The sequence below is a fragment of the Oryx dammah genome, unplaced genomic scaffold, assembly GCF_014754425.2.
Source record: "Oryx dammah isolate SB20612 unplaced genomic scaffold, SCBI_Odam_1.1 HiC_scaffold_28, whole genome shotgun sequence".
NCBI lineage: Eukaryota > Metazoa > Chordata > Mammalia > Artiodactyla > Bovidae > Oryx > Oryx dammah.
The window spans coordinates 87,111,471-87,126,617 of NW_024070212.1; the positions used below are offsets into that span (position 1 = coordinate 87,111,471).

Here is a 15,147-nt window from a genome sequence, read left to right on the forward strand (position 1 = left end):
AAGCAAATCACTGGGACTGGCCTTTTAAAAAGCCTACCAGATAACTCAGTGTACAGTGAGAGCTGGACAACTGTTCCACAGCTGAATTCACTGGCAGACAGAATCCATGATTTTGCCGAGCTTTTAGACTAACGGGAGAGCTAGACTTGACCCAAGGTTACATTGAAATGTACCAGTGTTGGGACCAGGAAGTCAGAATGCAGGCAGCTAGAAGAGGCTGCTTGGACTGTCAGGATACCTAGGTTCTAGCCACAAGGGAAAACATTAAACTGAAGGCAGGATGAGCTGAGATGCTATGGCCTGTAATAGGGAGTGGGGAGGGACTCTGGAACTCTGTCCTGGTCAGACAAAAGGCCCTCCCTGGGCAGAGCAGGGGAAACCCCTCCTGCATATCCTGACTAATACATGGTGAGACAATTGGAAGATGGGGAGGTAGCAGCATGGATGGGCCGCAAGAACTTCATTGCTAACTTGAGGGTCACATCCGGGGTCACCGCAGTGGGCAGAGCAAACATGGGCAGGACTGGGGCCTGGGGTCGTCTGCTCTTGTTTTGATGGGCTAAGGGAGGGTCTGGTCCAGCATAATGCCGAAACAGGGTGCCAAGAGCACCTGGGTACGGCAGATCCCAGCCTAGGGAGCCAACCGGCAGAACTCATGTGGATAGAGTGAGTTCAACAGAGGGGACACGAGAGGAGATCTGTTCTCAGGGAGAAAGATCCCACCTCCATCTGCTCAGCTGAGATGGATGGATGTGTGTCTAGCTTCTCATAGGGGATGGAGATGAGCAAAGCAGGCATAAGTGACAGTCTAAGGATGGAGAGTTCTCCTTCAGGAACAGGACCTGTAAGTGAGGGTCAGTTCAGCAGGAAGTAGGATCCATTCACCTGCTCCAAATTTTGATCTAGGGTTGCTGAAATCCCCCTTGCCTTGTGTGTAATTTGGACCTAGAGACTGGAACTCCCTGGAGGCTCTACTTTGGAGGTGAGGGAGAAAAGGAAGCCAGAGGCTGAAAGGGCCTGGCCTGTAAAGGACAGTCCTGTAAAAAGAGTTCATGTGGTTGATGTGAGAGAAGCTCCAGGGTGACATGTGACAGATTAACGTAAAGAATAATTTCTAAAATGTCAGAACCGGCCAAAGGGAACATAAAAGTGAAAAGTGAAAGAAAGTGAAAGTCGCTCAGTCGTGTCCCACTCTTTGCGACCCCATGGACTATACACACAGTCCATAGAATTCTCCAAGCCAGAATACTGGAGTGGGTAGCCTTTACCTTCTCCAGGGGATCTTCCCAACCCAGGGATTGAACCCAGGTCTCCCTCATTGCAGGTGAATTCTTTGCCAGCTGAGCCACAAGGGAAGCCCAAGGTAGCATGAGACGTCCAACAGTAGTGAGTTCCCCATCACTAGAGGTGTTCAAGCAGAGACTAGGAAATTACTTGATGTGCAATTGAGCACCAATGACCACTGGCCCCAGTGACCTCAGTAATGTATCTTCTGACCCCCAAAATCTATAAGTCTAGGTCAAAGGTCAGCTAATGGGTAATTTTTCTCAGTAGCTCTACATCATTTTCTGTGGTGGAATAAACACCCTTTCATGAGCAAAGGACCTTCAAGAAAGGAGTGGGTATTCTTGGCACTGAACCTTCTTATTTCAACCCTTCAGTTAAACGTTTGTCCTATTTTAACCTAATGGAAAAGCTGTGAAGTGGAGGGAGGGTTGAACTCCAGGAGCTCTTTGTTTCACATGGTGTGATTCACGTTTTCTCTGCCTTGTCTTCTTAGGAACACGCTGTGACTGCATCTGTCCCGCTGGATTCCAAGGCTCAGCCTGTGAGGTCACACTTCGGAAAAGTAAGGAGTCTGTGAGAATGGGTTGGGAAAGGGAAGTTTAAGGAAGTCCAGAAAATAATTCGAAAGAGCAAGAGCAAAGTCAGGGCATGGACTAGGGAACTGGACACTATGAAACTTGAGATCCATCTCTTTTTTTTTTAAGCTTTATTTGTTTAATGTTTTGGCTGCGCTAGGTCTTCAATGATGTGAGTGCAAGCTTTCTCTGGTTGCGAGGAGCTGGGCTCATTCTTCATTGTGGTGTGCGGGCTTCTCATTGTGATAGCTTCTTCTCTTGTGGAGCATGGGCTCCAGCAAATAGTGGGCTTCAGTAGTTGCAACATCCAGGCTAAGTAGTTGCGGCACTTGGGCTCTAGAACTCGGGCTCAGTAATTGTGGTGCCTGGGCTTAGTTGCCTTGCTGCATGTGGGAGCTTACTGGACCTACCAAGGCTTGAACCCATGTCCCCTGCATTGGCAGGTGGATTCTTAATCACTGGACCCCCAGGGAAGCCCTTGAGATCCATCTTGACTCCTGATTTTGTATTTTCACAACTGAGAGTACTCCATGTTACAAGCCTGCTCATGCATGGCAGCTGCAAGTCATCTCTTCAAATCATTCTGGAATGTTTATCATTTCTTCTTTTATTTTTTTCAAATGTAGTGAACTCCTATTCAACCCTCGAAATCCAACACAGATGCCCTTTCTTCTGTAAAAAGTATTCTAATCCAAGTAGAATTAATTTCTACTGTGGGATCCCATAGGACTTCAAACATGTTTATTATAGCTCTTAGCACATTTTATTTTGGGTTGTGTTTGTCTCCCTCCCCTGTCTGTGAGTAGAGATCGTGTCCCATTTATATCTCTGAGTCCTCAGGTTCCCACACAGTTACTGCTGTTGAATTAACAACTGAAAGACTGGATTACCATTCTTTAGCCAGTTTATTATCTAAGAATTCTTAACACCACCTATTCCCCACCCCCACCTGTTTCTTTTCCTTTCTGTGAATTTTTGGTGACATCATTAAAAAAGGAAATAGCATATCCAATAAAAACACTAAACATGTATTAAATTCTCCACTAGGGAGATCTCCTGGAAGAGGAAATGGCAGCGCACTCTAGTATTCTTGCCTAGTCCACAGGGTCACTAAGTGTCAGATATGACAGAGCAACTGAACACACACACACACACACACACACACACCCCATTTGGTAGCAGACAACTTGGTGTGAGGGCTTTGACTCAGCATGGATTCACATTCCATCTCATCATTTAATAGCAAATTACTTGACCTCTTTGTGCCTTGATTTCCTCATTTTTAAAATGGAGATGATGATATTAACACATCATTGACCAGAGATGTATTGGCTTGACCACAGAGTTCTTTCATATTTTTCTATAAGAACATATGGAACAATCTGAACAAACTTTTTGGTCAACCCAATATTGATGTTTCCCTGATGGCTCAGTGGTAAAGAATTTGCCTGCAGTGCAGGAGACACAGGAGACATGGGTTTGATCCCTGGGTCAGGAAGCTCCCCTGAAGGAGGAAATGGCAACCTACTCCAGTATTCTTGCCTGGATAATCCCTTGGACAGAGGATCCTGGTGGGCTACAGTCCATCGGGTCAGACATGACTGAATGACTGAGCACGCATGCATGTACACATATGCAATATTAATGTCACATGTGTTAGTTTCTGCAAAAATCCCCTGGTCAATAATGTGTTAACTACCTCAAAGAGTTGTCTTGAGTCTCTCTTGAGACATAAAAAGCTCTTGGAAGGATGCCTAACCCATTGAAAGAGCAAAATAAATATTTGTTTTAGAGAAAAATATATAGTTAATTTTTATTTCACATATATTAAATCCTTTTATCCTCTCAACCTCATGAAGTAGATACTGCCAATACCCCCGTTTTATAGATGAAGAATCTGAGGTTCAGTGGGTGCCTAAATAACTTGCCCACATAGTAGATATGGGGACCCAGTTTCATGTCCAGTGAGCCTGTCTCTGTTGCCTTTGCTCTTGGTGCCTGCTCTGCCCTCCTCCCCAGTAAAAGGTTCAGGGGTTTGTTCACCCCCTCTCCTGCTATATCTCAACCAGACCCCTGGCAGTGATCTGTCCAGTAAGAGTGTAATGACAAAAATCACAGGATTTCTACTGGTTGGAGGAGACCTTGGAAATCTCCTTCTCCTGGTATCTCGTGTTACCAGTGGTGAGGCCCAGAGATATTAAATAATGTACCCAGAACTACACTGCAAGTTAGAGGCTCAGCCATGTGCATATCCATTATGGTGAATATAACTGGCTATTTTCCAGTCTCATCAACAACCAGAAATCCTAAAGGGAAAGGCAAATGTCCGGGAGGGGTGAGCACAGTGTTATCACTTCACTGAAAGCACACAATGACTGCTATGGATAACAGAGCTCCCATTTGATATGCTGAGAAGACGTTAACTATCTAGCATGTATACCTTGGAAGTGTCTAAGCTAGAAACCATTTATTCCACTAATATGGACTCAGGGATTCCTATGTGCCAGTTTAGGTGCTGGAGTTCATTTGGGGTGGGGGGAATCAGATATAATTCCTCTCACCATGGAGACTGCTCTTTAGAAAGACGAACATTTGAATCGTCTGTTTTGACTGTAAGTGCTACAAAATGCTCTGAGAGCTTAAAATATGAAATATTGATGGGGAGTTAGGAATCAGGAAAGGTTTCCCTGCAGAAATAACACTTAAACTGAGATCTGGAGGATGGATTGGATTGACCAGAGGAACAGAGGACAGAAGAGTATTTGGGGCCAGGAGAACAGCATGTGCAAGGGCCCTGTGGTTAAAAGGAGCATAGTGAGTCAGTGGCCTGAGAGAAGGACAGTGGACTGGAGTGGGGAGATCAGAGATTCAGATTCCCAGTGCCCTAGGGTTCATACACCTCACCCCTCCTGTAGGGCACTCATGTATAATAAAGGCTAGTTAACATTCATTGACCTTCTTTCTTATAGATGTCCCCATCGACGGGAAGTGGAATTGCTGGTCAAACTGGTCTCCATGTTCTGGAGGACATAAAACAAGACAAAGGCAGTGCACCAATCCACCTCCTGGAAATGGGGGTAACCCCTGCTTGGGCCCTGCTTCAGAAACACTTAACTGTTAAAGAAGGAAAAGCATTTGGCAGGCGATTCTCCTGTGGGCTGCGCACAGCATACGTCCTGAGCCCTTAGAAATCAAGCCAGCTCAGCCCCACGCCTGCTCCCACCTGGAGCTGGCCCACGGGTGGAGGGCTGTGCCATTCAGAATGTTTAAAATAAAGATATTATTTGTCAACTGCACATTGATTTGAACAAATAGTAAGTTAAACAGTAATTAGGGTCTCCTGAAGGGCTTAACCATCCTGATAATCTTCACTTTGCTCATCTCAGCAATTTTATTTTACTCACATTTACTACCAGCCAGGATTGTGTTGGAAGTTGTCTATGTGAAAGTCCCACTATCCACTAGTGACCTGCACAGAGTAGGTTCCCAATGATGGATCCTTGAATAGATATTAAACTGTTCCTATCCTGAGGACGTACTGTCTCATTCATCATGTCATTGGGCAATTCAGGTTTATTGAATGATTTAGTATGTGCCAGCCATGGTGCTCAGTGCATTTATTCATTCATTCCATCCTCAAGACCTTATAAGGTGGATACTTTATTAGCCCTATTAAACAGCAGGACAGAGAAAGCAATGGCGACCCACTCTAGCACTCTTGCCTGGAAAATCCCATAGACGGAAGAGCCTGGTGGGCTGCAGTCCATGGGGTCACAAAGTCAGAAACGACTGAGTGACTTCACTTTCACTTTTCACTTTCATGCATTGGAGAAGGCAATGGCACCCCACTCCAGTGTTCTTGCCTGGAGAATCCCAGGGACGGGGGAGCCTGGTGGGCTGCCGTCTATGGGGTCGCACAGAGTCAGACACGACTGAAGTGACTTAGCAGCAGCAGCAGCAAACAGCAGGAGAGCCAGCTTAGAAGAGTTCAGTTACTTACTTTTCCAAGGTTATACAGTTAGGGAGTTGGGGAGCTGGACTGCAAACCTGGGCACTCAGGCTCCAGAGTTTTAAACTCTTAACAGTGATGCTCCCCTCCTCTCCATACTGGACATTGGATTAACAAAGAATTTTTTATGAAATGTAGAAGAAGGTGCTATGTGTATGTGTAAGTGATTGACAAATCCCCACCCACTCCATCCCAAAGAGCATGGATCCAGGGTCCTCAGCTTCTTTTGATGCTGAGCACAGGAAGTAAGTGTTTGTTCTGGGGCAGAGCTGAGTTGTTGTGACATGAGTGGGTACCCAGAGAAGATGCTGAACAAGAGACAAGAACAAGGGAAATTCATCACTGAATGAGAGACAGTTTGAAAAGAAAGAAAAAAAGAGAGGTTGTGGTGTTTCGAAGAGGAAACACATCAGGAGATGTTCAAGCTGATGGCTGTGGAGTGATGGGCAGTGTAAACCTCTGTGCCTCTGTACACTGTAGTCTGCTCACTCATGCTTTGTGAAAATCTCGTTTGGGAAGGGAAGTACTTAAAGATGAGAATAAGAGTACAGTTGATCTTTAGGTTACTAAGCACCAAATTATTTTTATTTTTTAGACTGAGTCAAGTGATCATTTAAGCTCTGTTGTTCTCTCTCATTCCATCTCATTAGAACATCCGTTAATATTTCCTTTGCTCTCAGGCACTTCCTGTTGGATTGCATAACATCATGTGAATTTGTTGAAATCAAATTGGTGGGGGAAAAACAAAACAGTTGATTGAAGGTGAATTGGTTCATCCTGTATTTTTTCAACCGATTTGTTTTCAGCCACATGATCTGCTGTAAGTTTGCCGCTGGGCTAGGTACTTGGACCCAAGACCCTAACATGTCCATGACACCAAAGCACAGGTCCCCAGCACCCACCAATCACGCCGCCTAGCTCTCTGGAATTGAGTCAGTAGAACATTGTAGAAGAAGCTGATCCTTTGCTGCTCAGGGCTTGCTGCAGCGAGCATGTCCATTCTGTCTGCCTCTGCATCCTCGTGTCCCCTGCAATTGAACTGACGGGTCCAGGCCCTTGTTTGGCTTAATATTATTGCTTTGCCGTCTGCTGTTATTTCAACAGGCTAATCCAATAATGTTTTATCTCTTTCATTATACCGAGGCTGTATAATTTTCTTGTGTTATAATCTATCTTCTTTTAAGATTCCCCAGAGACGGGGAAGAGAGGTTCTGTCTTGGGTTGATGGCAGGCTCCCATGAAGCTGATACAGGCACGTGGAAGGCAGCACTGCCAAATTAAATTCTGAATCTCAATCACAGCCACTGCTTCTAATGGGAAATTTGAGTTGATTATGGAGATGACAGCACAGGTTCACGTTTATTGCATTTAGCAGAAATTGTTTATCCTATTAAATACAGTCTTGAAGGAGAGACAATTGAATTGTAGAGCACCGGTGAATACCCGGGTGACGCCCAGGCACAGCTAAACTGTGTAATAATTATATTCTTATTTGTGGGCTGAACTTCCCCTCGTGGCTCTTTTTGCAAACAAATGCATTTAGGAGGAGGCTGAAACAGAGCGTAAGAATTAAACAAAATAAATGCAGACTGTGCTTTTGGAAAACCTTGGCAACTGTAGCTCACACCGGCATCCTCGTGAAGGAGCTGTAGCATCCGTGGGGCCTGGGGCCAGGCAGTGTGGGGCCTGGGGCCAGGCAGTTTGTAGCCTGGCAGTGGTCCTGGACACTTGATCACAACCCAGGATACCTGGGGGTGGGTGGGTTTTGCATCTCAGAGTGTGAATCTCTGAAATGCTGGGGGCTTGGCCATGTGCTTGATGTCAAGACAGGGAGTTCTGTGTCTACACTTCCTCTGTGACCTTGGGGTAATAATATAACTTCTGTGGGAATAGTAAGTATTATAATTATTTTCACAATAGTAGTAATAATAATAGCTGCCAATTATACAGCACTTCTCTGTTTATGAAATCTTTTAACCTGCATCATCTCGTTTAATCTTTATTTGAATTTGATGGGGTAGATATTAATACAGTCAGCAGGTGACATGTAGGGAAAGCTTCAAAGGGAAACATGATCCTTGCCACGAATGGGCTGAATATGAAAATCAACATAGATGCTGAGGCTGGGAGAAGAGCATCTGGTGGCAGAGAATCCAGAGGAAAATGGCATCTTTGTTTTAAAGGAGAGGGCTCTGGTCTGCTCCCAAGCACATATACAAAAATCCCACTGGAAAGAGTGGGGCTGGAGCAGAAAGCCCTCAGGACACTTGGCCAAGTCTCCCTGGCTGCTGCTGCTAAGTCGCTTCAGTCGTGTCTGACTCTGTGCGACCCCATAGACGGCAGCCCACCAGGCTCCTCCGTCCCTGGGATTCTCCAGGCAAGAACACTGGGGACCTTTGCAATTAGCATCTTGTTGGACATATTTTCTTTTACAGGTTGAAGATGTCCTTAATGACAGCTGTCTATTTGCCGGTGTTTCCAGGCTCTGCAGATACTGTATTATATTTTGTTTGCTGTCTCCTATTCTTTCTGAAATATCATGTCCCTGAAGCAGAGATAGTGTCTATCTACTGCACTCACGTGTCCCAAGTACCCAGTACAGGGCCTGGCACAACAGGCAACAATAAGTCATTGCTGCATGAATTAGTGAGAAGGAATGTGAGTGGGGCCGAGGGCAGAACCATCCCAGGCCAGATAGACTCTTTAGTGGACCGGTGGTATGTGATGGTGGCGTCATAAAACTTGGGGTATTGCAACCTTGAGATGGTGGCGACCACCCAGCGCTGACAGCGAGGTGCATTCAGCTAGCTTGGTGGACAGCTCTGTGGAAGAAGAGGAAAACAAAAGAGGCAGAAAAATTGCTGATGCAGGTAAGGCTGAAAGCACAATCCTTGTTAGGGGACTTCAGGACACATCCTGGGGACCACCAGAAAGCTCCAGGGAGACTTTACAGAGGAAGAGAGCTGAAGACTGTCATCATTGGTGAGGTAAACCTGAGAAGCACATATATATATAGCGAGAGAGGAAGAAACCAAAACTCAAGAGGGTTAAAAAGCCTGCCCAGTCTGCGGCAGAGGTAGGAGAGGAATAAAGAAAAACTTAGAAAAAAAATCTTCCAACATCCTGTCTTCACCTCATTTTCTCCTTGGTGGATTAGTATGGAACCTAGTGTGACCACCTCAACCCTAACAGCAGCACACGGAATAGTACACTCGACACCTTTGAGAATCCCTGTTTATAGGATGCCGTCATGAAATCTGATGTTTCTATTTGGTGTCTTCCTCTTTGAGTTGTCTTTCTGGAATGTTAATTCCAATACTGAGGGATGAGGGGTTCAGAAACTCAAGGGTGAGTTTGCTGCGATTCCTTGGCGGGGGGAGGGGGTGGGGGGAGCACCACGACCTCTTGGGCAGAGCTGGAAGCAGGCCAACAGAGACGGCGTGAGACTGCTGAGAAGTGTGTGCCCTGGTGCCAGGCTGCTGCTTTTGTATCCTTGCCTGGCTCTGTGATTTCCTAGCTCTGTGGCCTTATATAAGTTCCGTGCCCCTCTGTGCCTCGTTTGCTCATCTAGACGATGGGGATAGTCACAGCAATGTCCTCCTAGGGTTCAGGAGGATATGAATTAACCATACTCAGGAGAGTACCTGGAACAGTCAGTACTCCATAGTATCCTTGACATCACTGCTTCTGGGGATTTTCAAAACATCAGCAAGAACTATAGTTTGTGTGTTTGGTTTTTTTTTTTTTTTAAGTCATTTCAGACTGCTTTAAACTGGTTTAGTACATTTCAGTACTAAACCCACTGTAACACACAAGGACAAGAAAGACATAAAATAGCTTAGCTCCTAGGAGATATCTTAATAAAGGACATGGAAGGCTTTTATATCCCAAGCTCTGGGTTATTAAGGGAAAATGTAACAGCATAATAACTAATATTTGCAGAGGGCATTACCAGTTACAAAGAACTTTCACATATCTAATCCAGCTTAATCCTCTCAGTGCCTGCAAGAGGAAGGATTTATTATCTGCCTTTGACAGGTGATGAGACAGAGCCTCAGAGAGTCTGGGTGATTTGCCCAAGACCACACAGCTTGAAAGTGGTGGAACTGCCTCAGTCCGTGGGTGGCTGCCACAGGGCTCCCCAACTTGCTGCAGGTCCAGTTTCATTGTAGGGTGGGTGCCTACCCACCTGCCCACTTTCAAAGAAGAGATAGAGAGGCCCCTGCTCTGGCATTCCTCCACTAGAGAAGCAGAGTCATTTATTAATAGAAGACTTTGGGGCAGACAGACAGACAGAGAGGTCAGACCCCACACCACCATTTCCTAGCTGAGAAGCCTAGGTGATTCCCTTATCCCCTCTGTGCCTGTGTCCTCATCAGAATATAGGGTCAGTAATCCCCACAGCACAAGCATGAGGCTTGAATGACATGGCACGTGCAAAGGGACTGCTCTCACCCCAGAATGCTTGGTCCACAGCGATGCTCAACTGCCTGACCTCTGCTCGATTGCACTCTGCCTAGCGGCTCTCCCTGGTTGAGCGTGGAGATTGCATTTTGAAGAATGGAAGAGGAGAGGAAATGGGGCTTGCTTTTACAGCAGGGAATTCTTGGAGGACAGTCAAAGGAAAGCAAGTGGCTGGTCTGACATTCACCTCTGTGCAGGAGGCTGCATCGGAGCCTGGACACTCCCATTATCGGAGGCTGCGGCCCGCAGTTATCTCGTGTCTACACCTTGTAACCCCAGGTGCTCCTTCATCCATCACTGACCATTGTCTGGTACCCATTCCTCCTTCCTCCACCACTTCCCGCCAAAGGGGCCTCCTTGTTAATAAGCCAGTTTGTTCAGATCCTGAAAACTATCTGATTCTGGTTCCTTTTATCCCAAACACCATCCATCCATCAACTGCCTGTTCCATGTGCTTGGTTAGGAAAATGGGAATGGTGGGGGGAGAGAGACAAATAATAGATAAAACTTCTTAGCTGCTATCTCTAAAGAAATAGAATGGATAAATAGATCCGTCAGACATGTATCATGCTATTGGACAGCAAAGTCCATTTGTGAAAAACAGGATGGGAGGATTTATCTCACATTTTAAGCTGTTAATATAGGAGGGAAACATATTTTCCTTTATCTCTCCCAGAGGAGAGGGGAGCCCCTAAGCTAAAAATGCATAATTTTTAATTCAGTTTGATGGTTTTCCCTTCACTAAGGTGGAAAAGGTGAGGGTCTCCCTTAAATGTATGGTGTGGGCTTCCCTCTGATGTGCCAGGAAGGAGGTAGGACCTGAGAGCACTATGAAAACGTCTTCCATGGGGTATTCTCTCACCAGTTCCTACATGCTATGTGCAGAGGCTGTTTCAGAGCCTTTGCCTCTAGCACGGAGGGACCAGAGGGAGAACAGCATCTCAGTTTTTACTGGGAAACTCCTAGGTGTTCAAGAGCTATGCTAGATACTGGGGCTTCAAAAGTAAATCTCAGTCCCCATCTGCCCTGCAAGATGTCACTGTGTAACTTGGCTACAGTGATGGGGTATGGAAAGTTCTGGAATCCAGAGCTATGTGAGGGAGTAGGATCTGATGAAGTGTAGGGGGGCTTTCTGGGTAAACGGACAGCTAATTCTTAGCCTGCAGAGTGTGGTTAAGAGTTGGGAGAAGGTGGGGACCAGTAGGCAACCGTGCTTCTCAGGCAGTATGTACAAAAACCTGGAGGGGACATGAAGCCTATATAGGGGATTAAACTGGAAATATTATGTTGGCCAAAAAGTTTGTTCAGCATTTTCCATAAGCTCTTATGGAGAAACCTGAACAAACTTTTTGACCAATTCAGTAGTTCATTCAGACAACAAATATTTATTTAGTCCCCTCCTAAGGAGAAATACTATTCTAGATACTGGGGATCCAGTCATGAAAAAGCTTTCGTATTAATGAGGGGAGGCACACCAAGAAAAATATCTATAATCTCAGGTAGTGATGAGTGCCATATGAGAAAAAATAAAAGAGGGTAAGGTGTTTAGAGGGGAATTATTTGAGCAGAGAGGGGAGTGAAACAAGAAAATGAGTCTTGGATGAACTCCTTTAGAGGATGAGCATTTCAGGTGCAGGAGAAAGCAGGTGCAAAAGTCCTGAGGCCTGAGAGAGCTGGACATGTATGAGTAACAGCAAAAAGACTCCCATGACTGGAACAGCAGGACTGTGGAAAGAGTGAGTGGAAGGAAATGACATCAGAGAGCAGTGAGGGCTCAGCATTGAGGGCTTTGTTGTCCTGTTAGGGACAACAGATGTGTTAGTCGATTGGCTCACAAAGTCTGCAAAGGGAGAAAAGATGGTGTGATCCATGGCATCAGAGCAGAGAAAACCTTGTGAATCTAGCTTTAGATTCTTATGCTTTAATATGACATCTGTGGAGTGCTGAAGCTCCAGGACCTCTCAAGGAGGGCAGGGTCATGACTGAAAAGTGACCCTCTGTGGAAATCTCCCTAGGACCACAAGCTGCTGCCATCAGGAAAGGCCCCATGACCAAACCAAAACATCAAACTCAGCTCTTCTCAGCCTGAGGAGGACCAGGGAGGGACCACCCCCAGGAGCTGAGCAGAAACTATCTTCCACCCCCTCGTGAAATTGGCCACCTCGCAGCCCTGCACACACTCTTTCCTCTGAGATGTCCAACCCTTCTTCACCTGTCTTTGCTTTTCTAGTGTTAGTCACTCAATCGTGTCTGACTCTTTGCGACCCCATGGACTATAGGCCCACCAAACTTCTCTGTCCATGGAATTCTCCAGGCAAGAATACTGGAGTGGGTTGCCATTCCCATCTCCAGGCATCTTCCTGACTCAGGGATCAAACCTGGGTCTCCTTCATTGTAAGCAGATTCTTTACCGACTGAGTCAACTCCCACACACTTCTTAGCCTCTGCTGGGCATCGTCTCCTGTCCTATTCAGGCTGTCTTACTGCTCCCCAGGTTGGGCTTCCTGCTGATTTGGGACCTGAGGCCCTGTTCACAGGCCTCCTCCCTCAGACCAGATGGTCTTCCAGTGCTGGGGCTGTGTCTGATTCATTTCTGTTCCCCAGCACCCAGCCTAGGGCAAGGTACAGGCGTCCCTAGAGTGCTCACCCATATCCCAAGCAAGGGGGTAGCCTCTCTGATTTTCTTCACAGAGGATAAGCCTCTTTCTGCCAAGCTGAATCACTTGCCCTTCCTCAAACGGCGCCCGGCAGCTTCCTCTGCTGTTTCTCATTTCTGCACCGTGGTTTTTGAAGCCTCCCCTTTCTCTCTGTCCATTTTCTTCACCCTAAAGGCATCTAGTTCAGAAGAGATTCATTGAGTGCTGAACTCTTTAGATCTTCTTCTATCTCAAAGCAGAAAAAAAGAAAAAAGCCTCTCCTTATTGCTTTTCATTCTGTCATTAATTTACTTTTCAAAAGACACCTTGTCAAGCTGAAGATTATATCTTTAAACCGTGTTTTTACATCCACTACCTATAAAACTGTAGATTATAGATCTTCTGAAAAGACCTGAGGGAGAATACATTTGACGGGTTTTATGCCTTTTGCGTGATGAGAGCCAGACATTCTTGGAGAGGGAGAGATGCTGATCTGGTAAAGGGTGGCTGCTGCTGCTGCTGAAACTGCTGGTGCTGGTGCTATATTTTCATTTCTAAAGATGCTGGGGATTCAGCATCCTCAGAGGAGCAGGGCAGACACTGGCCTTGCTTCTGTGGTTCAGACGACAGGAAGTTGGCATTGCTCAGCTGGTTGTTTTGGCTCACAGGTGGGCCAGGCAATTGTTTAATCCTGGAGTTCTCGTCTTGTGTCTAAAGGACTACACTTCCTAATGAGCTCCCTGGCCTCTGTTTCTCCCCTCTCCCCTGCACCCCACACGCCACATCCCTCCACTGGCGGGGAGCCCAGAGCAAAGGTTGGGGAGCGCATGCTTGATGGACTGTATTCACACCCTTGCCAGCCTGTCGGCTCTGTGGCCTGCCAGAGGCAGCCTCACTGAGACTCAGTTTCATTAGCTATAAAATGGGACTCGTAAAACACACCTAAGAGGTCTTCATTAAGGCTAGATAAAGCACACAGGTAAACAGTCCTGCGGCGCCCTTTTGTCACACGTTTCACAAACGTGTAATGACTCCTCCACTCTCAGGAATGCTCAGCCTTGACTGCACTGAAATTGCCTGGGAAGCGTTCATTGATTTATTTACTTTTAATTGAAGTGATACTACTTAATTGAAGTATAGTTGATTTACAACATTGTGTTACTTTCAAGTATGTAGCAAAGTGATTCAGATATATATACACATTTTATGTATGTATACATATATATAGATAGATAGATATTTCTCGTTGTTGTTTAGCTGCAGAGTTGTGTCTGACTCTCTTGTAACCCCATAGGGGGTTCCCCATAGGAACCCCGCTAGGTTCCTCTGTCTGTTGGGATTGCCCAGGCTGGAATACTGGTTGCCATTTCCTTCTATGGGGAATCTTCCCATCCCAGGAATCAAACCCGTGTCTCTTATGTCTCCTGCTTTGGCAAGCGGGTTCTTTACCACTAGCGCCACCTGGGAAGCCCCCGATAAATAATAAGTGGAAATTACTTATTATGATAAATTAAGTTTAAAAAGTAGGAAGAGCCTGGTAGGCTGCAGTCCATGGGGTCGCAAAGAGTTGGACACAACTGAGCGACTTCCCTTTCACTTTTCACTTTCATGCATTGGAGAAGGAAATGGCAACCCACTCCAGTGTTCTTGCCTGGAGAATCCCAGGGACGGGGGAGCCTGGTGGGCTGCCATCTATGGGGTTTCACAGAGTCGGACATGAGTGAAGCGACTTAGCAGCAACAGCAGCAAGTTAATGACAGGATGAGAAGCAATATAAGAGTCTTTTTTTTTTTTTTCTTTCAGATCAGTCTAGAGTACAGAAATAAACTTCTAAACTATAAGCTTTAGTTCGTAATAGTAACAGTGAGAGTGATGCTAATAATTTCACATATGACTGGCATTGTGCCAAGTATTTTATATAACTTAGTTTATTCCCCACTCCCTATTCCAACACATATGCACCCACACACACCCCTAATACACTTTCTCGGGTTCAAACTTTCTCACATGCTGTATTCTATCTTAAAGTTCTTCTCCCTTTCTACCTAGTTCAAAAATCCCTCAAGGTCTAGGTCAAGCCCCATTCCATATATTTAATATACACAAGGAAAGGTAAATCTCTCTTTCACCTGGTCTCCTTTGGCACTTATTTTATATGCCATATATTTTGGCATTA

At 45.7% G+C, this 15,147-nt stretch overlaps 2 protein-coding genes across 2 annotated transcripts in view; one reads left to right on the plus strand and one right to left on the minus strand.

Annotated features, from left to right (window-relative positions):
• The window catches only part of C8B (complement C8 beta chain), a 45,226-nt gene extending 39,830 nt beyond the window's left edge, over positions 1 to 5,396 (plus strand). The window contains exons 11-12 of the mRNA XM_040231050.1: positions 1,781 to 1,849; positions 4,832 to 5,396. Of these exons, the coding sequence (XP_040086984.1) occupies positions 1,781 to 1,849; positions 4,832 to 4,983 (221 nt within the window). The 3' untranslated portion in view covers positions 4,984 to 5,396. The remainder of the gene's footprint in view (positions 1 to 1,780; positions 1,850 to 4,831) is intronic.
• Positions 5,397 to 9,601: 4,205 nt separating this feature from the next.
• Positions 9,602 to 15,147, minus strand: part of C8A (complement C8 alpha chain) — a 78,696-nt gene continuing 73,150 nt past the window's right edge. The window contains exon 11 of the mRNA XM_040231051.1: positions 9,602 to 10,112. Coding sequence (XP_040086985.1) covers positions 9,820 to 10,112 — 293 coding nt within the window. The 3' untranslated portion in view covers positions 9,602 to 9,819. The remainder of the gene's footprint in view (positions 10,113 to 15,147) is intronic.